The following is a 23,061-nucleotide window of genomic DNA, read 5'->3' as shown; positions in this document are numbered from 1 at the left end:
TGTGTAAATGAACTACTCTGCTCAATGAACTTGTTTGTTTTGTGTGTGTAAACTTTGTTCTGCTTCAATTGAAGAGAATACTCAAATACGTCCATCTTATTTTATTCTAAAGTGAAAATGTCAATTTCCGAAAATATGAAAGCGTAAGTGTTTAAAAAGTTTAATGGTCGCATTGCAAGATGTTGAAGTTAAATTTCACCAACTCAAACAAACAGTCAAAGTGTGTTGTCAATGCTTCAAAAAAGAGATGTTGAATGGGAAACCATACGAAGACGAAGATGGTATACATTGTTCCTGTAAAAGAACAACAACATACTGAATTAGCAAGACTTAAGTTCGTTGCAGATTATTCGAAACGAAACTACCAAGCAACTGAAAAACAACTTCAGAACTCAGGAGAAGATTTAGGAATTTAGGTATAATGTTTAAACTTGGTCGAACACAACCTGGTAAAATGAACTATATGTCATTGCACTCATGAAAGTTTTGAAGAACTAATTGAACTTTTGACAGAGGCAGACGATATAAAGACAAGAACATAGAACCCGACGTTAGTTGCTGTGGTTTATATAATCATATGTATGAAGATTACGTATATGAAAGATGTGAGAACGTTGAACTTAAAATATAGTTTCAACCAGACGTATAAAAAATTTATTTGACGGAACCAACATTTCATTTAAACACACTTCTATTTGCTAAGTAAGACTGGCAGAAGGAACATAAGGTTTATACTATTACGACTTAAAAACCCTCCGAGTCTATAATTCTATAACACAAACTTACAAAAGTCTCAAGGACGATATTGTTAAACTAACCTTAAACACAATGACACTAAGCTGTTTTTGTCTTTGACACCAGAAGACTATTTTGTGAGATGGAAAAAAATACTTCCTTTGAAGATCTTACTCAGATATACCACAACAGGTTTTGTTGACTTATTTAATACTTTAAGGAGGATTGTAAATTGCTGCAACTAGAGCAGGTTTTCATTATCTGTTTTGGATGATCCGACCTGAGTTTACTATAAACAATATGGAGCTATAATACAAAATTATTTCTGGTTTACTACACACAGTTTCTCTATAACAGGAAAAGGTGTCATACAAGGAAATGTCTATCCATTGACATTAAGCACACCCAATCTTAATATATTGTTTCAAACTAGGTTCAAAGTGTTATTCAGATGTCGACAGAAAACTATTATGACCACACAAGATACTTATGCGTATAACAATACTTTCTCTGTGGTTTGCCTATTGTTTCATATCAATTGCAGAATTTCAAACTAGTGAACTCAAACATTTGGCAAGATTAACGTTGACATTGATGTGAGCAAACTTTTTCCTGGTAAAACTATTTAATGTCCTATGTTATTTGTAATAAGGCAGAAGTTTCGAATGAAGATGCAACTGGTGAAAGTAGTTGTAATTACAAGAACAACTTCAAACAGAAATAGTCAAGAACAACAAATGCAACAAATGCAAAACAAAGTCAAGAATAAAAAAAAATATTTTTTTTATTTTTATAAAAAGTACAGAATTAGATGTTTCAGATTTTTATGACTTCCAAGCATTCAGAAATATGTGTCATTTCGAGACTATAACAAAGCAGTCGAAGAATTTGAAACGTTTAGTATTTATGTTGACTCTGCCCCCAGAAATGTTAATGTCATGAAGAAGGATGTTGTTTATACAAAACCAAGTAGACAAATAGTTTCAGAACAAGAATGTAGACAAAAACTTAGAAGAATAAAAAGCGTACAAGTTGGATGAAGATGTTAGATTGCTTGCGGATATCCTTATTGTATCAAAAACTTGAAAGATTTTTCAGTTCGTTGTATAAGTCTACACATCTCCAAACTTTTATCTATTTACTGGATATAAATACGAACAGTAGAATGGAAAGCAAAATGTTATAGAGCTTGGTTAGACATGTCAAAGAAAATTATATGCAATAGGAAACGAAAGAGTCCTATGAGTCATATCTTGATGTGGTTTGCAAACATCTTACACATCCAAGTGCTAAAAAATGAAACTGCCTCATCATTGTAATTGGAAAACAAGGAAGGTAAGGAACATCTGTCTTACAGATATTTGTGCAAAACTGTTAGGAGGGCTATTCCGATACGCGAATATGACAAACTTAGAAAACATTGCGTAATTACTCTTCAATGAGATTATGAACTTATAGTGCCAAAATAACTTCAACGTTATAGAGTATCATCAACATAAGTTTTGAACTCCGAGTCTTTGAAGAGGTCCCCTATAACAGACAAAGTTGGAGTTGTTGAAAAAAGTATAAAGACCAAAGAGTTTGTGAAAAATTTCTGCAATTTCATATAGTTTCAAACAATCGCGGTTTCGATAAGTAGAAAATTGACAGAAGATATGTAAGTTGTAGAACGATCAGCATTCTCATATGAAAGATACAAATATTTTGACGATATAGCAGAAATTTGACACTAACTTTTACAACCACTTGTTTCATATTTCTGACATTAGAATATTTCAAAGTTTAATGCCAAACAAATTACCAAATACCAGAAGAAAGACAACGTTGTTAGAAAGCAAACAAGAGTGTTATGAACTGTTATAGATGAGACTAACTTGAGTGTTTAGATGAAGGTCATTTTACGATTCATATAAACAGTATTAGTCAAGAGTCTGGTTATATGGCAGCAAGTACATCTAAAACGAAGCATTCTGGCAAATGTCAAAGTCTTTAGATGTTCGAACGCGTATATACAAAGAAATTTTTCTGATAAAATTTAAAAAAAAATAATTTTTTATCCGATAGAAAAGATGACGAAATATATTTCAGTCAAACAAATATCATGGTCAGGACTTAAAGAATGAACTACCATTCGCTATTTGAATGTTTACTTCTTACCATTTTGGAAAAGTCTTATCATTTGACAAAGTTTTGGTAAATCGAACCAGTTAAGTTTGCTATTGTGGCTATAAAAATCGGTGCGAAAATTGGAAGCTTAGACATAGAAGGTTTGTAGCAGTCAAGAGAAATTTTTGAGCAGAAGGCTTTCAAACCTTAAAGAAGCAAAGCATACAACTGTTATACTTATGAACCAAAGAAGAAGACGACTTGAATATTAGATCTAAGCATAGTTGAAGTTCAGGTAAGTTGAGGTAAAAGATTTATGAGTCTAACATTGTTTGCGCCTAAAGAGGAAGAGAACAATTGAATTGGACCCAAAATGTTCTAAAATAAAATTTTATTTTTACATTGTCAAATTTCTTTTTCTCTGGAACTGGTCAGGTTCTTTCTTTCTATTCTACTTTCTTACTCTTTCTTTTCTCTTCTTCTTTCTTCTTCTCTGGTGGGTTATGTAAACTTTCTCAGAAACCATATTTTTGTAAAGGTCTTTGTCCTTAAGCTCTTCTTATTCTGTTTTCTATTTAGCTTCAGAACAGCGCTGATGTCTTCTTTGCATTCAAGACTTTTGTTGGAACTTCATCTTTCCACGGCGTCATCTCTGTCAACAGTTGTCATTGACAAATTTTAAGACTGCTCTTATGTAATGTTTTATGGTTTTGTCAATTCCAGAAAACAGAAACTTTAGTAAAAATTCACCGTTTCTGTTTTACACTATGGTAAGATTTTTCTGTCGACAGATGTTTTGCTGTCGAAAGCTTGTCTCGAATATAGATAGCGGAAATGGCTAACATTTTCAAAAGATTAAAAATTTTAATTTTTCTAAAAATATGTTAGAAAAAAGTTTGCTGACATTGCAAGAAATTTGAGAAATGTTTTAAACCAAACAAGAGGAAGTTAGAAATGCTCAGATAAAAGCTATAGCATGACAAGTTTTATTTCTCAGGAATGTAAACAGGTCTAATCGCACCACCTGGCTGTGGGTAAGCTTCCATATATCTTAAAAGGCTGCACACCAAGAACTAGATGAGAAGAACCTTCTATGAGTTATAGTCATTTGTATAATACTTGGTCAATTTGACAAACGTTCATATTCGTTTCAAAAGATATTATAAGAAGTCTAGTTAAGTATCTATAAAAGACTTGAGTTTGTTAATTGGATAAATAAGTAACAAAGAAGATTTTGAGAGTTACAGAGCTATAAATGATATGTCAAATTCTGAGCTTTAAGACCCAAATGAGGAATGCAGAGGAATATTAGAGAAGGAACACTTCAGAAACAAACAGAAAAAATAGAGAATACATCTTTCGAAGAAAGTTGCAATCTTGCGATGGAAGACATTACCCTCAAATGGTGTCTCTCTTCTAGATGCTTTGCTTCTCATCCTTTGTTAAAGAACATGAGAACAGCATGTGATCGAATTCTTAAGAAGCTCAGACACGTTCAACAGTCTCTGTTTGTCATTTGTGTACAGACGCAAAGAGTTTAAGTAAGGATGTTAAAAAGAATACTTACTGACATTGTTACTTTTCCCTGGAGTTGTCGAAGACGATTTTCATGGGGAACTTATGAAAGAGATCCATGGCAGGTAAGTTTGACAGACCATGAACCTATGGGAGAAGTAAGAAAGTCATACAAGCCTTCATACTTCATTGTCAGAATTCACATTACGCGAACAAGTCAAATTGTAAAAAGTCAAGCTTGAAAAATATAAGAGTTATCTACATTACTTGTTTAAGTTGTCAAAATATACTGTTATTTTTTCAGATTTTCATGATTTTTGCGCTACCCTGTAAAAGTCGTGGTCCTAGAAGAAATTTTCATGAAATTTACTGTCATTTTCAGCAAAAATATATTTTAGGTGAAGAGGTGATAATCATCACTCTTTTTTCACCTGTTTTTCACTCAGTTCTTTACAGCATCACATATAGTCAATGAACGGTTTACATGAATTGTATGATGATATTTGAAATCCTAAACATTTGTAGCTTCATATTAATTTCTGTAGTACAATCGAATGTTTTAAGATACGAAAGTTTCGTGAACTTATACTTTTCTTGAAGTCAGATTAGAAGAACGCAATATGTCAGCAGTTGGATAAGTTTTTTTCGAGATGGCTAACATGTTAATATTTTATTCTGCTCGTTTTCTCTACTTCTCTTCTTTAGTAGCATAGTCGTTTTCCGGCCAAATACGTTCTATCTCTTTGACGAGTAGTTATTTTCCTCATTGCGCTTTACATTTGAACATTTGCGGGTCTTATTTTAGCATTGTCATTGAAACTTACTGATAACACTAAGGCGTCAATGCCTCTCTTTAATCAAAAGTTGCGGGTTTTTTGTTCATTCCACTATCTACCCAAAATTCTATCTTTATACTCTTATCTGCCATACACATTTTGCAAACTAACGAACAAAGTTGTCGTAGGTCTTATAAACTCCCGAATTTGTATATGTCAGAGAATGTTCTTATATACCATATCGCAATCTTTGTCCATGACTTTGTGGTTGCAATGAAATCCAAGAAAACTCATATTAACCTTCGTATGAACTTCTTTATTTCTACTGAGTCAGTTGCTTTGACTTCCTATTTCATCGAATTCTGGAATGTAAGCTTTTGTTGTTGATTTCAGAAGTTTAGGTAGATGTTCAATAATGTCTGCATGTCGTAAAGATACTGTTCATTTGTTTCATCTTTCGCAGTGCAATCTAAATCTCCTTGAAATTCTTGCTTATTTTCTGGATTTCTGTTTCGACAAGTATATGAAGAAGGAAATGAAGCTTTTCATCTCTACTAACATTGAAGTTGGGGTTCATGATTAAAGGTTTGGTGCTGTTGTGCTAACATTTCTTTACAATAAAAATAAAAAAATATTTTTTAAAAAACCAACTTTATTTTTTATTTGGGAAAATTCATGAGGTGAAAAAAGAGGTGAAAAAAGAGTGAAATCTCACCTCTTCACCTTAAAATATATTTTGTCTGATTTACGCTCATTACGATGAAGTTTCGACAAAACATTTACGTTCATGTTTGACAAAACATTACGATGAAATCATGAAAATTCATGAGGTGAAAAAAGAGGTGAAAAAAGAGTGAAATCTCACCTCTTCACCTAAAATATATTTTGCTGAAAAAAGTGTTATTTTTTCATGTCCGAAAACTCGAAGGATGCAACACTTCCACAAAAATACCCGACGAACTCAGAAGAGCAGCATGGCAGTATCTTTGACACTTCTTTGAGTTCTCCAGGTACACCTTGGAAAATGCTGAAAGAATCCGACACAGAGAATTTGGAGAAATTGCACTTCGAATACTACATTGAACAAACAAAGGTAAACAAAGGTAAACAAAGGGTAAAATAAGACTAAAAAACTTAACGTTTAAAAAAGTGACATTTTATGAGCTCCGAGTCACCGAGAAAACTTGGTCAGATGTTAGCTAGCTTACTTCCCTGAGGAGGATGAAGCGTTACATACGTAAAGTTCAAAAAAACAACGAACCTGGAATTCGTACCAAATTCGCAATTACATGACCATGGAAGAGTACTAAAAGGTTTCTACAAGAGAAACCAGCTCTAAAAACTCAGAAAAGAAAGAGTAAAAAGTTTAACTGTAATTGTTTAATTTTTTTACTTGATGGGCAAGCTGGCAAGAATGAAGTCGACTATCTCAGTCTTTGTCTTGACCAGTTGCGACTGCTCTTGCGAGTAATGTCTGTTTTTGCGGTCTCCAGCTGTGTCTGACCTTCCGTTAATGCGCATGTTCTTGAGAGCTCCAACTGTAAATGGTTGTAGGATGAAGAGTCTCTCAGACTGCTTGAAGTAGTCTTCACGGTCACGAACGAATCTGTGGGTACGGAGTTCGAATCGGCGATTTGAGGGAAAGAGACTGAAAGCCTGTCGTCTTCCATTGGGGCAGTAGCAAATACTCTTTGCGTAACGGTTTCAGACATTCCTCGAAACTCTTGGTCTCGTCTTGGATTGAGGAATTGTGGGCAAGGTTGTTTTTGCATAAAACATCCAAGGGTGGGGAAGTAAGGCATAGGCTGAGAGGGTAGTTTCGGGAACTTGTGGTGGGGTAGTAACCTTGAGTGGAAATTGGTAGTAACTTGAGGTGGAATTGTGTTAGTAATTCGAGGTTACTTGCTGACTGAGGTTGGCTGAGAGGAGATGTTTGTGTTCTCAGTTTCGCGAGTTTTCTTCGTGGGATGGAATAGGGATCGGTTGTGGGACGTAGACGATTTGATCAGTGAAGCAGTGTCAAGTATTGTCTCGAAAAAGTACAAATGATTGACTGAATCATGAAAAGTGAAACAAGTTTTCTGTTAAGCTAGATGAGAAAGAGTATTGTTGCTGAAGCAGTGCAAATTATTGTTCTGAAACATCAAAATATTGTTCTGGAAACAGTTCTGAATATGTTTCTGTTCTGAGAAGTGCAAATATCATTGTTTCTGTAAACATATAAGTATTGTTCTGGTAACAGTAAATAATATGTTCTGGAAACAGAAAAATATTGTTCTGAATCAAGAACATTTGGTTCTCAGGGAGAACTTAAGATAAAACAATTTTCTTTTTCATCAAATTGAGAGCTTTTACGGGAAATTTGTTCTGAAAAAGTACAATATGTTCTGAAGAAAAGTAAAAGTATTTCTGAAAACAGTACAATCTCTGTTCAATATTATTTATCTTGGACTCAAACAAAAATCACAGCTCAGTTATGAAATTTCTGAAAAAGTACAAGTATTGTTTCTTATAACAAGGTAACAAGTCTTTTCGCTAAAACAGTCAGTATTTGTCTGAAACAGTACAAGTATTGGTTGAAAAAATACAAGTATGTCTCTGAAACAGTACAATGGACAACATTCACCCATTAGATGAGGCAATTTACCTATATAAGAGATAATAAGTTGTTAATGCATACTTGGGCAAGACAAATCCAACAAGTCCCTCGGACTTCTGTTTCTGGAAGAGGGCGCTGATAAATTCGAAAATTGAAACCGGAAATCCAAATTTCAAATACAGAAAAACCACTCCTTTCGACGACATAAAGGAGAAAGAAACAACTCTTCTCAAGTGTCCTTGCAAACGCCCGAGCATACGACTTCCAAAACAGAGAAGTCCAATCCGACGAATGTTTGTAGTACTAGTAATTGCTCTATGATGTGATGCGCTACTTGTTCCACTCTCAGGACCGCCGTTTCTTAGTTAACCCAAGGCGACATCAACCAATTCAGTAAAAACCTTAACGTTTTAACTTCATCTTTTCTTTATGTTTTTACTCACACTCGTACTCAACAGTTTGTGACAACATTTCAACCCTTGTGAAACCTTGATAGTGACCGGTACTTCCTGCAAAATGCCAAGTTCGGTCTAAAATACACAATCTATGTTGGCAAAAAGACAAGTGGGAATTTATTCTGACATCTGTTGTTGCGCTCGACGAGAATTAAATTGAAATTCTCACACCCAACTCCTAACACGCAAATGGTATATAAGAAATCTCTGACATATACAAATCTGGGGAGTTTAAGACCTACGACAACTTTGTTTCGTTAGTTGCAAAATGTGTATGGCAGATAAGAGATAAAGATAGAAGAGGTAAGATATGGAATGAACAAATAAGACCCGCAAGCTTTTGAGTTAAAGAGAGCAATTGAACGCCTTAGTTGTTTTAGCAGGTAAGGTTTCAATGTACAATGCTAAAATGAACCCGCAATGTTCAAAATGTAAAAGCAGCAATGAGGAAATATAACTACTCCGTCAAAGAGATAGAACGTATGCGAAACGACTATGCTGACTTAAAGAAAGAAGTAGAGAAACCAGCAAGAAGATAAAATGAACATGTTAGCATTTCTGAACAAAAACTATCCAACTGCTGACGATTTCCTTCTATCTGACGTCAAGAAGAAGTATAAAGAAACTTTCGGTATCGTTAAAACATTCGATGTACTGACAGAAGAAATAGAAGCTACGAAATTGTTTAGGATTTCAAATATACATCATACAATTCATGTGAAACGCTTATAAAATAACTGAGGTGAAAAACAGGTGAAAAAAGAGGTGAGATTTCACCTCTTCACCTAAAATATATTTTTGCTGAAAAATGACCAAATTTCATGAAATTTCTCTAGACCGACTTTTACAGGGGTAGCCAAAACTCATGAAAATCGTGAAAAATAACAGAGTATTTTGACAACTTCAAACAAGTAGAGTAGATGAACTCTTTATTTTTCAAGCTTGACTTTTTACAATTTGAACTTTGTTCGCGTAGATGTGAATTCTGAAAGAAGTATGAGGGTCTTGTATGACTTTGTACTTCTCCCATAGTTCATGTCTGTCAAACTTACCTGCCATGGACTCTTTCATAAGTTCCATGAAATCGTCTTCGGACAATCCAGGGAAAAGTACAATGTCAGTAAGTATTCTTTTAACATCCTTACTTAAACTCTTTGCTGTCTGTACACAAATGACAACAGAGATGTTGAAAGTGTCTGAGCTTCTTAAGAATTCGACACATGTCTTGTTCTCTGTTCTTTAACAAAGGATGAGAAGCAAAGTCATCTAAGATAAAAGACACCTATGAGGGTATGTCTTCCAATCGTAAGATTGCAATTCTTCGAAATGTATTCTATCTCTTTCTGTTTGTTTCTGAAGTGTTTCTTCTCTAATATTCTCTGCATTTCCTCATTTGGGTCTTTTAAACTTAGAATTGACATACTCATTTATAGCATTGTACTTCAAAACTCTTCTTTGGTACTTCTTTATCCAATCTAACAACTCAGAGTCTTTTATAATACTAACTTAGACTTCTTTATAATATCTTTGAACGAATTGACGGTTTGGTCAAATTGACCAGAAGTACTACAAATGACTACTAACTCATAGAATGGGTTCTTCTCATCTAGTTCTTGTTGTTGTGCAGCCATTTTAAGATAAGTGAAAGTCTTACCCGAACCCAGGTGGTGCGATTAGACCTGTTATACCATTCTGAGCAAATAAGAACTTGTCATGTATAGGCTTTATCTGAGCATTTTCTAACTTCCTCTTGTTCTTGTTTAAAACATTCTCAAATTTCTTGTCAATGTCAGCAAACTTTTTTTCTAACATATTTTTTAGAAAAATTAAAATTTTTATCTTTTTGAAAATGTCTAGCGATTTCGCTATCTATATTCGAGACAAGCTTTTGACAGCAAAACATCTGTCGACCATAAAATCTTACATAGTGTAAACAAGAAAAGGTGAATTTGTTTCTAAAGTTCTGTTTCTGGGAATATGACAAGAACCATAAAACATTACAAAGAGCAGTCTTAAAATTTGTCAATGACAGACTTGTTGACAGAGATGACGCCGATTGGAAAGATGAAGTCCAACAAAAGTTCTTAGAATGCAAAGAAGACACATGCGCTGTTCTTGAAGATGAAATAGAAAAACAGAATAGAAGAGCTATTAAAGGACAAAGACCTTTTACAAAAATATGGTTCTGAGAAGTTTGACATAACTCCACCAGAGAAGAAGAAGAAGAAGAGAGAAAAGAAAGAGAAGAAAGTAGAAGAGAAGAAAGAACCTGAACCAGTTCCAGAGAAAAAGAAATTTGACATGTAAAAATAAAATTTTATTTTTAGAACATTTCTGGGTCAATGTCAATGTTCTCTTCCTCTTTAGGAGCAAACACTGGCTTAGACTCTAAAATCTTTTTACCCAACTTACCTTGAACTTCAACTATCTTAGACTCATAATATTCATAGTCGTCTGTCTTCTTTGGTTCATAAGGTATAACAAGTTTGTATGCTTTGCCTTCTTTAAGGTTTGAGAACCTTCTGTCAAAATTTTCTTTGACTGCTAACAAACCTTCTATGTCTAAGTCTTCAAATTTCGCACCATTTTTAGTCACAATAGCAAACTTAACTGGTTCGATGTTCCAAACTTTGTCAAATGTAGACTTTTCAAAATGGTAGAAGTAAACATTCAAATAAGCGAATGGGTCTAGTTCTTCTTTAAGTCCTGACATATATTTGTTGACTGAAATATATTTCGTCATCTTTTCTATCGGATAAAAAAATATTTTTTTTTAAAATTTACTCAGAAAAATTTTTCTTTGTATATACGCCGTTCTGAACATCTAAAAGACTTTTGACATTTGCCAAGAATGTTCGTTTAGACGCTGCCATATAACCATACTCTTGACAATACTGTTTATATGAATCGTACAATGACCTTTCATCTAAACACTCAAAGTTAGTCTCATCTATAAACAGTTCATATACACTCTTGTTTGCTTCTAACAACGTTTGTCTTTCTTCGGTATGTGGAATTTGTCTTGGATTGAACTTTGAAATATCTAATGTCATGAAATATGAGAACAAGTGGTTGTAAAAGTTAGGTGTCAAAGTTTCTGCTAAGTCGTCAAAATATTCTGTATCTTGCATATGAGAATCTGACGTTCTGACAACTACATATCTTCTGTCAGAACTTTCTAACTTCATCGGAACGGCATTGTTTGAAACCATAATGAAATTTGCAACATTTTCACAAACTCTTTGGTCTTTATACTTTCTTTCAACAACTCCAACTTTGTCTGTTATAAGACTCTTCAAAGCATCTGAGTTCAAAACTTTTGTTGTATCTATACTTTGAAGTTCATTGCAAACTATAAGTTTCATATTCTCAATTGAAGAGTTAAATTTACCGCAGATGTTTTCTAAGTTTGTCATATTCGGATTCGAATAGCCCTCTAACAGTTTGCACAAGATATCTGTAAAGAAAGTGTTCTTACCTGTTCCTTGTTTTCCAATTACAATGAGAGCAGTTTCATTTTTAGCACTTGGATGTTGTAAGATGTTTGCAAACCAACATAAGATATACTCATAGACTCTTTCGTTTCCATTGCATATAATTTCTTTGACATGGTCTAACCAAGCTTCTATAACATTTTCTTTCCATTCTACTTGTTCGTATTTATATCCAGTGAAGATAGAATAGAAGTTTGGAGATGGTGTATAGAACTTTATACCACGAACTGAAAAATCTTCAAGTTTTGACAATAAGATATCCCAAGCATCTAACATCTTCATGCCAACTTGTACGACTTTTATTTCTTAAGTTTCTGTCTACATTCTTGTTCTGAAACTATTGTTGCTCTTGGTTTGTTAAAGACAACATCCCATTCTTTCATGACATAACATTCTGGGGCAGAGTCAACATAAATGACTAAACGTTTCAAATTCTCGACTGCTTTGTTATAGTCTCGAAATGGACACATATTTCTGAATGCTTGGAAGTCATAAAAATCTGAAACATCTATTCTGTACATTTTTATAAAATAAAAAAAAATATTTTTTTTATTCTTGACTTTGTTGTTGCATTTGTTGCATTTGTTGTTCTTGAGCTATTTGTTGTTGAAGTTGTTCTTGTAATACAATACTTTCACCAGTTGCATCTTCCAATTCGAAACTTTCTGCCGTCATTGACAAATACATAGGACATAAAAGTTTTACAGGAACAAAGTTTGCGTCAACTAATGTCAACGTTATACTTGCCAAAGTGTTTGAGTTCACTAAGGTTGAAAATTCTGCATTCGAATGAACAATAGGCAAACCAGCAGAGAAAGTATTGTTTATACGCATAAGTATCTTTTGGTCATAATAGTTTCTGTCGACATTCGAATAACACTTTGAACCTAAGTTTGAAACAATATATAAGATTGGTGTGCTTAATGTCAATGGAATAGACATTCCTTGTATGACACCTTTTCCTGTTATAGGAAACTGTTGGTAGTAAAAACCAGAAATAAGTTTTTGTATTATAGCTCATATTGTTTATAGTAAACTCAGTCGGACATCCAAACATAATGAAACCTGCTCTAGTTGCAGCACATGTTACATCCGTCCTTAAAGTATTAAATAAGTCAACAAAACCTGTTGGTGGTATATCTGAGTAAGTATCTTCAAAGGAGTATTTTTTACCATTCACAACAATAAAGTCTTCTGGTGTCAAAAGAGCAAAACAGGCTTTAGTCGTCATTGTGTTTAGGTTAGTTTACAATATCGTCCTTGAGGACTTTGTAAGTTTGTTGTTATAGAATTATATGACTCAGGGTTTTTAGTCGTAATAGTATAAACCATTATGTCTTCTGCCATTTACTTAGCAAATAAATTTTAATGAAATGTTGTGGTCGTCAAATATTTTTATAACGTCTGGGAAACTATATTTTAAGTTCAACGTTTCACCTCCTTTCATAACGTATATCTTGTCAATGACATTATATGAAACACCACAGCAACTAACGTCGGGTTCTATTTCTTTGATGTTTATATCGTCTGCCTCTGTCAAAAGTTTCAATAGTTCTTTCAAAACTTCATGAGGTGCAATGACATATGAGTTCACTTTTACAGGGTTGTGTTCGACCAAGTTTAACATTATACCTAAAGCTTGACAAATCTTCTCCTGAGTTTGAAGTTTGTTTTTCAGTTGTTGGTAGTCGTTTCGAATATCTGCAACAGAACTTAAGTCTCTGCTAACTTCAGGGTATGTTGGTTGTTCTTTTACAGGAACAATTGTTATACCATCTTCGTCTTCGTATGGTTTCCCCACTTCAACATCTCTTTCTTTGACATTGACAACAACACTTTGACTGTTTGTTTGAGTTGGTGAATTTAACTTCACATCTGCCATCGCCATTAAACCTTTTGAAACACTTACGCTTCTATTTTTCGGAAATGACATTTTACTTAGAATAAAAAGATGGACGTATTTGAGTATCTCTTCGAATTGAAGCAGAACAAAGTTTACACACACAAACAATACAAGTTCATTGACAGAGTAGTTCTTTACACAAACAATGGAAAATGTTATAGAATAGCAGTCTTTGCTGAACCAAAATATTTTCATAAAGCAAAGAAAGTTGGTATAACCGAGATGGTGAAAGTTCTTGAAGCAGACAAAAATATAACAACAAAACTGACCGATATTTCTAAAGGTAAGTTTATAATACAATACTATGTCAAAACTGGCGTACTGTCAATATTTGACGGAGAGAAGTCAGTTCAAGAACAACTTACTGACCTGCTGCCAAAATCTGCTCGATGGAAGCTGTCGTTATACCAATCTGAGGAGCCCCAGCAGGTTTCATCGAACGAATTTTCAAAAGAGCATCTTCCGTGAAAAGTGCTATTGGTTTTGTAAACTTCTTTGCTTTCAATTCATCTGGACCGTCTCTGTCACCAGTATATTGTATTTGAACTGTACCAACAGTTGAAATACCACCCATAAAGTCTTCTGAGTCAGCAAATGGAATGCCAAGCCAAAAGTTTGAACGGTCTCCATTTGTATATTGAGTTTTTTGAGCTCCTGTATGGGTCCATACTTTCACATATGGCATAATAGAACTTTGCATTTCAGGGTTAATGGTTGTTGTGAAGTTGTTGTTAAAGTTCATAGCATCTAATGTCAAGTTGTATGACCTCATATCCTCAACTGTAGAATATTCTTCTCTTGGATAGTATTTGCCATCTATGTTTATATGATATTTAATACCAGGGTTGTAGAAGCAAGAATAGTCATTTATAGTTCGTCTGAACAGTACAAACATAGTATCTGCATGTTTCATTGCAGTTGTTAAGGCAATATCTGTTCTTGCACCTGGGTCAGCACTTTGGTTTCCAACTTCACCTGCAAAGTCTTTGACAGATATTTGGTGTATAGGGAACATAAGTGGAACTGCAATATATTTGGCAGCTAAAGCATTTGAAATATCTGGGTCCAACATATAGACTGCAAGTCTGCTTTCTATTCTCTTGCATTCAAACTGTTCGCATGTGAACTTAACTGGGTCCCAAGCATCTCCAGCAGCATTGAAATAATAGTTTACTTCAGTGTTGAGGTTTGAGAAACCAAAGTCTAAGTCAACTTTGTTTTTGCAAAAGTCGGCGAATGACATTTTATTTGTTCCCACTACTTCTGTAAGAGTGAATGGGTCTTGTGTTGGTGCAATGACTAAGTTATTTTTTGCTTGGAGTAAGTTCGATAGAAATTTTTCCTGCCCAGTTTGGCAAGTATCTTAAAAACCTGAAGATGAGGAAAGATGACAAAGGAACTCTAAGTTTCAGTTTTACTTTGGTTACTGCTGCTGCAGTTTGTCCAGAAAGGTTAACATAAACTCCTGGAACGTTAGGGTCAAGTCTTCTTATTTTCTCAATAGTTGCATACTGGTCTGTTTGTTCTCTAGCTTGTGGTTGTACTGAGTTTCTCAAAGCGAACCATTCATAGTTTGCCCATGTTACTGTTTGAACTAAGTCAGAGTTAGAATATATCTTATATCCCATGAAAACTTCTGGAGCATATTGGTATCCGACATAGAAAATTCCATTGCAACCTTTCTTGTCAGACAACTTGGCAGAAGGTTTTATTTCAATGTCTTGTTCCACGTATAAGAAAGAGTTGTCAATAGAAATAATATGAAACCTGTCGCAAGCAATATCTACTGTTGTTGAAGAACCTTCTCCAAACTCACCTACGTTTCCATAAGAAACAGCAGTTGTATATTCGTAAGTTCCAGGAACTATTTCTGACCTTCTAATGGCATTGTCGCATTCGTTATACCATTCGGAAACATTTCCATTCATAGCATCCAAAACTGTTGGCGTTATATTCTGAGCGGCGTACATTTCATATGAGTAAAAATATAGAATAGTTGGATTTATATGTCATAATAGAACCCACGTGGACCAAGCTTTACTTTCTTCCTGACTGAGTTTTTAACTCTTCTTTTTCCTTCATTGCCCTCTGCTTGAAGTTGTTGCATCTTTGCATTATGTTCATCTAGTATGTTGCAAATTTCCCATGTCCTTTTGCCTTTTGGCTCTGGTCGCCCATCTCAGGTAACCTATATCCTAGAAAGAGTTTGTCATAGTTTGTATTTGAGTCTTCGCGTATTGTTTGCATGACTCTTTCCTGAGTTTCCGGTTCAAGCTCTTCAAACAGTGCCTGTCCATATGGAATAAGCTCGTTTCCAAATATATGTTTTTGTAGCCATTCTGGTTTTCTTTCCATGTTACCAACTATATCTTTTGTGAATGGGAAAGCTTTTACCCAATCTTTCAGTCTTGCGTCGTTTATTTCTGTAGTTGGTTTTATTTTTCAAGGAACATGTTTTTCAATACTAACATTTCATTTGGTACTGTCCATTTGAGTTTTCTTAAATATTCATCCCTTCTCGGTTCATTGTCTGCAAAGTAAGTTTTTATGACATTTTGTAAACTTTCGTTTGCAAGGTCATGTACAATAGGTTCTCTTCCTTCTATCTCCCTAACTTTCTTTCTAAACTCTTCACCAAATATACCATCTCTATGGTTCTGTGTAGTTCTTTGAGATAAATGTTCTAGAACGTCAGGTGTTATATTTCCATCAGCCATGTTCATTTCATACTGGTCCAAAATATCTGCATGTTTCATATCTTTCAATGGCATTAAAGCCGCGCTTAAAATACCAGCTATATCTGGTTCACCATTGACTTCCATTGCGTCTACAACTTCTTGGAATTGAGGTTGTAAGTTTATGAACCACCTATCTGGATTAGCTTTATGACCCCATCTCATTGTAGTTCCATCGTCTGCAGAAACAAAAGTAGGTTTGTTTCCATCTTGGTTAGGTTCTGAATGAACTTTAAACAATGTTTCATTTCTATATGTTTTCTTGAAATTTAACCTTTTATTTTCACCGAGTTCATCCGAAGATTGAACGTTAAATGCTCGTAAGTAAAAAGGGTTGTTGTATTTGTGTACATTTTCTTTCAGTACTTCCATTCTATGCTGAATATTTTCATCTGGTGCTGGAGTCTTTTGTATGTCGGCAAACATTTTTCGATATTCTTCTACTATGTCAGCCGAATTTTTTTTAGACTCTTGGAAATATTCCATATTCTCCGCATACTCTTGTTGAGGGTCAAGAATTTCGGCTGTTCCAAATCTTCATCTAGTTCTGTGAGGTTAGTTTCCAAAGGAGGGACTTGTTCGTTTCCTTCAGGCTCTTCTAGCTGTTGTTGCTGAACTATTTCTTCCATGTCTGGTTGTATCTGAACTAGTTCTTCCTGTGGAGTTTCTTGTACCTCATCTGCTGGCATTTCATATATTCCGAGACCGTTTTCAACAATTTCCCTATCTACGTCATCCGCATTCATAAGCTTTTGTTCTTTCGTTCCGTCTCTATTTTTTACGCGTTTCATGACGAAAGTTGAATTGTCATTTAGCTCTGACATCAAATATCTCGGAGTAAATTCATCCATGTCATTTGGATGATATGCTATTAAATCATATCCCTTAGCGAGCTTGTATTTTCCAGGTTTGAGATTATATCCGTTTTGGTGCTGAGCCATAAAGCTAAATAGGTTCGGGTCAGTATTTCCATCCTTGAACTTTCCAATAGCTTCTTTATATCTGTCACTAAAGTCAACAGTATCTGGGAAACCACACTCTTCTTTAAGCATTTTTAAGAATTCTTGGTTTCCTTGTTCTCTACTTCTTTTATGTCCTTGCTCTGTTTGTGGTTGTTGTTGTGCAGGGTTTTGAACTGTTGGTTGCTGTGCTGGTTGTTGTGTTGGTTGTTGTGCTGGTTGTGGAGGTGGTTGTTGTGCATGCCTGTGTCTGTGTCCATGTGACGATGTAAATGTTCTAGGTAGTCCTGGTGCAGGTGCTTCTCTTGGAGGGTTTGGTGGTATATAAGTTCCACCAGCTGGCACATATGTTCCATCTGCAGCGTAATGTCCTACCTGACTTTTCGTTTTTAAGAAAGCATTTACTAGGTCTGTTTTGGTCTGTTGTAACTCTTTTTCTTGACTTTTCACAACAGTTGCTCTAACGGAGTCATAGGCACTTTGAACTGCCTGTCTCGTTGCTGCATCTGTTATTTTCGTCATATTTTGTGCTACTTCTTTTAACTCTTTGTCGAAACCTTCAGACTTCAGTTTCTTTCCAGATGAGAAGTCGTTCACTTGTTTCACCTTACTATGAAGAGCTTCGAAGGCGTTCTTAAAGTCAGCATTTGTTAAAGTTTCATTTGAACTGTCTTCATCCGCTTGTATTTTTGTCCTTATTGACCCTATGAGTTGGGCTGCTTTAGCGTTGGCTTGGGCATCTAACCAGTCATTGTTAGCTTTTATATATTCTGCGCTTTTCATTGCCTTTTGCATGGCTGCGTCGTTATTTTTACTTTCTTGTGCTAAGTTTTCATACTGTACGGTTTGGTTTTGCAACTGTAAAAGTTTTTCTGCCTTTACATTTGCTTCAACTTCTTTTTTATACTCATCGCTATCCATATATGTCTTCAGGGCTTTTTGTTTTATCTCTTCATCTTTCAGTATTTTATATTGAGTAGTATGGTTTTTCAAATTTATGACATCTTGTTCCATTTTTGCTACTTCTGCTGCTTTTTCTGACACTTTTTTGCATATTCCTCTGTACTTAGTTCTTTCAGTTGTTCTTCTTTCTTCTTTTTCTCTACGTTTAACTCATTGAGTTTCTTTGTGTGTCTGTCATATTCTAGTTTCTTTTCGTTTTCACCTATTTGTTTCTGTATGTCTATGTTTGACTTTTTGACATCTGATATTTGATTTTTGAGTGAACTCAAATTCATTTGACTTTGAGGGTTATATGCTGTTCCGTCTGCAGCTCCACCATAGCCTGCCATTTTCGCTAAAAGTGCCGCTCTTAAACCTCCACTCTGTGCACCAAAAACTCGGTTTAAAAGCATAGGATTGCTTGACATTTGTTGCAACATAGTGGGGTCATTCAATATTTGTTGTTGCAACTGTTGTTGTGGTGTCAGTTTTACTATTGGATGTTTCAATGCTCTCTTCCTCTTACGTATATTCTTACGTAGCTTACGTGGCATTTTAAGTGAAGTTAAAAAGCGGTTTTTGACAGATGTTTTATTGTGACTTCTTCGTAAAGACTTTGTTGAGACTTCTTCGTAAATGAGTGTAAATGACCCAAAAATATATTTTAGGGTAGAAGGGTATATCTAACCTCTTTTCTAACCTCTTTTCTACCCTCTTGAATTTTCATGAACTTTCTTCGTAAATGTTTTGTCAAGACTTCTTCGTAAAGACTTTGTTGAGACTTCTTCGTAAAGACTTTGTTGAGACTTCTTCGTAAATGACCCAAAAATATATTTTAGGGTAGAAGGGTATATCTAACCTCTTTTCTAACCTCTTTTCTACCCTCTTGAATTTTCATGAATTTCTTCGTAAAGACTTTGTTAAGACTTCTTCGTAAAGACTTTGTTGAGACTTCTTCGTAAAGACTTTGTTGAGACTTCTTCGTAAAGACTTTGTTGAGATTTCTTCGTAAATGACCCTAGTAGTATATTTTTGGTGTAAATTTCATGAAAATTCAAGAGGGTAGAAAAGAGGTTAGAAAAGAGGTTAGATATACCCTTCTACCCTAAAATATATTTTTGGTGTAAATTTCATGAAAATTCAAGAGGGTAGAAAAGAGGTTAGAAAAGAGGTTAGATATACCCTTCTACCCTAAAATATATTTTTGGTGTAAATTTCATGAAAATTCAAGAGGGTAGAAAAGAGGTTAGAAAAGAGGTTAGATATACCCTTCTACCCTAAAATATATTTTTGGTGTAAATTTCATGAAAATTCAAGAGGGTAGAAAAGAGGTTAGAAAAGAGGTTAGATATACCCTTCTACCCTAAAATATATTTTTGGTGTAAATTTCATGAAAATTCAAGAGGGTAGAAAAGAGGTTAGAAAAGAGGTTAGATATACCCTTCTACCCTAAAATATATTTTTGGTGTAAATTTCATGAAAATTCAAGAGGGTAGAAAAGAGGTTAGAAAAGAGGTTAGATATACCCTTCTACCCTAAAATATATTTTTGGTGTAAATTTCATGAAAATTCTGAGTAAAATGACAGATGTTTATATGACACTTTCTCCGGTTTATAGGACCTCTCTCATATTCTAAACATCTTCGGGGCTAGAGGGCACGAAGTGCCTGGAAGCCCCACTGCCTTTTTTTTTTTTTTTTTTTTTTTTTTTTTTTAATGGATACAAAAATTCTAAAAGTACCTCATAAAATAATACTTTACACTTGAGTTAATGCTACTATTACTTAAAAAAGATGACTTTAGTGTTTTGATAATAAAATATTGAGAAAAATTAATTAATGATATGGTTGGAAAATAGTTGCCAACAAAATACAATGAAATTAAAAAAAAATTGTAAATTAAAAACATAACATAATATTAAAAAGTTTAGTTTTTGCAAAAGAGTAATACTTAATGAATACAAACAAATGTCAATGTTCAATAACATTAAAAAAAAATTATAATAAAATATGAAATCCAAAATAAAATCTGAATTCAGGAGCTGTAGTATCATTATACGATTGATTGTATTGCTTATTTTTTCTTCTCTTCGAGATTATTGTTGATCAGATTTCGGAATTTCAGATTCAGGTGGAACTGGAGCTGTTTCTTGATTAGCTTCGGTATTTTCTTGTTGATTTAGCTTTGCCTGTTCTTCAGCGAGCTTTTTTGCCTTTGCTTCTGCTTTTGCCTTTTTCTTTGCTCTTTTTTCTTCATTTTTTTTGTGTCTTTCTTCCATTTCCTTCTTTCTTTCGGCCTTTTCTTCTGGAGTCATGTGTTTCTTCTTCTCCTTTTTCTCATCTTTGCTTCCGTGTTTGTGTTTTTCTTTTTTCTCCTTTTTCTCCTTCTTCTTTTCCTCTGGTTGCTCGGCCTCCTTTTCTTGCTGTTTCTGGAATTCTTGGAGATCCGAAATGGTCGCAGTATTATTTGTTTCTCTCGCTGAGGAAAGCATCGTTTCGAAAGAGCCAAAGTGGTAAGATGCTGATTGTAGTTTCCTGCACTCTGATATTTTGAGGTCATCTACTCGAACTGACAACATATCTAATGCAAATGTAACTCCAAGGGTAATCCAAGCTAAATCTCGCTTGCTATTATGTCCTCCGTCGAGGATCATAATATGCTTCATTGGATTTTCGTAATTATCGTATAATTGTCTGCATTGTTCGAATGGAATGAATTTGTCGCCTTCTGCATGTCCAAAAACGCAAGGAACGGGGGCTTCTTGAGGACAATTTAATGGAGATATCGTTTCTAGGTCGAAATCGGCTGCTTGTAAAACTTTTTTCTTCAAAAACCAAATAACTGCTGGAATGAACATTGACGGTAGGCTCATTGACTTGGCAATGGCTGCACACATGTCTGGAACTGATGTAAAGGATGAATCGCTGATTTTAGCAATAACATATGGATTATCAACAAGAAGTGTTGTTGCAGCACCCATCGATCTTCCCCAGAGCACGAATGGGCCCATGGCAAATTGCTTGTGTAGAGTTTTGATTAAAAAGTTCACATCTTGCGTTTCAAAATATCCAAGTGAAACATAATCACCATCACTTTCGCCACAACCTGCGAAATCAAAGCAGAATACAAAAAGTCCATGTGGACAAAAATTGGGAACAAGAAATTGACCTTCTAGCTGACTACTTGCGTTTCCGTGTAAATACATGATACAAGGGCCTCCGTTTAGAGGATTGTATTTTGATACGTAGTATATGGATCCAACTAATGATTGTCCACGTTCATTTTGAAAATTAACGGGAAAACGACAGTATTTCTCGTTATCACCTGCATCTAATACTAAAGGAAGTGTGGATTCGTCGTATTCGGCTCTTGGCGGACGAATGATAGCATTTACGGCATGCTGTACAATAGATTCAGTCATTCAATGTTAAAAAATAAATTTGAAAAAATACGTCACTTTTTATATCGTCAGATGGTAATGTCGAGATGAGTAGGGGTAATTTTAGTTAAAAGTGACACACCCGTGAAGGGTGTGATTACCGATCGGTAATTTCGACAGTTTAGAATTTAAAATTTTTTATGGAACTGTTGCGAGTTTCATAAAGAATTTAAGGAATATAAGCAAAGATTTGAATCAAAATCTTAGACCTAAGCCGCTCAATTCGCTCGCGGCTTCCGCGAATTACAGATCAGCAAAGATTTGAATCAAAATCTTCGAACTAAGCCGATCGCTTCGCTCGCGGCTTTCTTTATTATTTTAAATTTGCATATTTCCATCAAAAGTTCATAAGGTAAAAAATTTCGTTTATTTTTACTAAGAAAAAAAGGTTTTTGATAATAAATTTATTTTATTTCGAAAAAGTAGCAATAATCGTAAAAGGGTATTGATAGGCTTGCTAAAGTAACTAATTTTAGCTGTCAAAGACTTTTGTATTTTGAAGTAAATTAGTATAAATTTGTTTTTACTTTTATTTCGAAAAAGTAGCAATAATCGTAAAAGGGTATTGATAGGCTTGCTAAAGTAACTAATTTTAGCTGTCAAATACTTTTGTATTTTGAAGTAAATTAGTATAAATTTGATATTATTTTAACTCCCTTTGAAAACCTCAATTTTCCATACAGAGGGAACGGGAATAGCATCCAATATTCCCTGAGAATGGTTGCGCATTCTCAGTTCCCTCTATATTTCGAACGAAGCTCTCATCGGTCTTTTTTTTAATACTAAACGTTTTTTTCCCTGTCACTTTTAGCTAAAATTTGGGTTTGCCATGTCGAGATGATTTAACTACGAATATTGATTTGGTTACAGAACTCGGTTGATTTTATTAAAATCCAATTCCTTTGAATTAAAATTTTTTTTCATTCACGTAATTTGAAAAGTGAACTATGATCTCTAATGTATTAAGATTGATTTTCCAAATAAAGTTTCGTCAATTCAATTATTTTGTAAAGACAAATCTAATCAAAGGAAATAGAAATAGTATATTCAGCAGTATAAAATAGTAATGCGTAAGGAATGTTGTTCCGTAGGCAATGTTAGTGCGTGAAGAGTAAGAAATTTTATAATGATCAAGTATAATTGCCGCTAAGGTTAGAATACCCTTGGTAATTATAATCATATGATTTTAAATACTAAAATGATATCTTATAGAGAAATCAGTATAAATCATTAAATTTCACAACAATAAGATGTATTTATCGAATATAATCAAGTTGCGATGGGAATAAAATGCTTGAATAGTAAAATATCAAGCTCAATGCTACATAAGGGTCAAATGTCTGAAGGTTGAAAGTTACAAGCTCTTAATTTTCGTCCCTTTTGTACGTTTATTATAATTGTAG

At 34.3% G+C, this 23,061-nt stretch overlaps 4 protein-coding genes and 4 pseudogenes across 8 annotated transcripts, besides 2 other annotated features; 1 reads left to right on the top strand and 7 right to left on the bottom strand.

The window, feature by feature from the left end:
• Positions 1 to 18,811: part of a mobile genetic element that runs on past the window's edge.
• TVAGG3_0596290 lies at positions 9,300 to 9,998 on the bottom strand (annotated as a pseudogene). Its single transcript has one exon. A coding segment is annotated over exon 1 (699 nt).
• TVAGG3_0596280 (protein of unknown function, DUF4108 family) lies at positions 10,510 to 10,899 on the bottom strand (the record flags this gene model as incomplete). The annotated part of the gene is made up of 1 exon (XM_051239621.1): positions 10,510 to 10,899. One exon carries the CDS (start codon positions 10,897 to 10,899, stop codon positions 10,510 to 10,512), a length of 390 nt encoding a protein of 129 aa, XP_051097445.1.
• TVAGG3_0596270 lies at positions 10,967 to 12,201 on the bottom strand (annotated as a pseudogene). Its single transcript has one exon. A coding segment is annotated over exon 1 (1,235 nt).
• TVAGG3_0596260 lies at positions 12,230 to 13,027 on the bottom strand (annotated as a pseudogene). Its single transcript has one exon. A coding segment is annotated over exon 1 (798 nt).
• TVAGG3_0596250 (protein of unknown function, DUF4106 family) lies at positions 13,032 to 13,568 on the bottom strand (the record flags this gene model as incomplete). Its single annotated transcript, XM_051239620.1, has 1 exon — positions 13,032 to 13,568. One exon carries the CDS (start codon positions 13,566 to 13,568, stop codon positions 13,032 to 13,034), a length of 537 nt encoding a protein of 178 aa, XP_051097444.1.
• On the top strand, positions 13,632 to 14,051 carry TVAGG3_0596240 (uncharacterized protein; the record flags this gene model as incomplete). Its single annotated transcript, XM_051239619.1, has 1 exon — positions 13,632 to 14,051. The coding sequence occupies one exon, from the start codon at positions 13,632 to 13,634 to the stop codon at positions 14,049 to 14,051; it is 420 nt and encodes a 139-aa protein (XP_051097443.1).
• Positions 15,586 to 18,773, bottom strand: TVAGG3_0596230 (annotated as a pseudogene). Its single transcript has one exon. A coding segment is annotated over exon 1 (3,188 nt).
• Positions 18,812 to 20,314: 1,503 nt separating the features above from the next.
• TVAGG3_0596210 (palmitoyl-(protein) hydrolase protein) lies at positions 20,315 to 21,640 on the bottom strand (the record flags this gene model as incomplete). The annotated part of the gene is made up of 1 exon (XM_001328180.1): positions 20,315 to 21,640. The coding sequence occupies one exon, from the start codon at positions 21,638 to 21,640 to the stop codon at positions 20,315 to 20,317; it is 1,326 nt and encodes a 441-aa protein (XP_001328215.1).
• Positions 21,641 to 21,707: 67 nt separating this feature from the next.
• Positions 21,708 to 22,487: a mobile genetic element.
• The last annotated feature ends 574 nt before the right edge of the window (positions 22,488 to 23,061 follow it).

This window comes from Trichomonas vaginalis, chromosome II, assembly GCF_026262505.1.
Source record: "Trichomonas vaginalis G3 chromosome II, whole genome shotgun sequence".
NCBI classification, from domain to species: domain Eukaryota; phylum Parabasalia; order Trichomonadida; family Trichomonadidae; genus Trichomonas; species Trichomonas vaginalis.
This window is presented reverse-complemented; position numbering and strand designations above follow the sequence as displayed.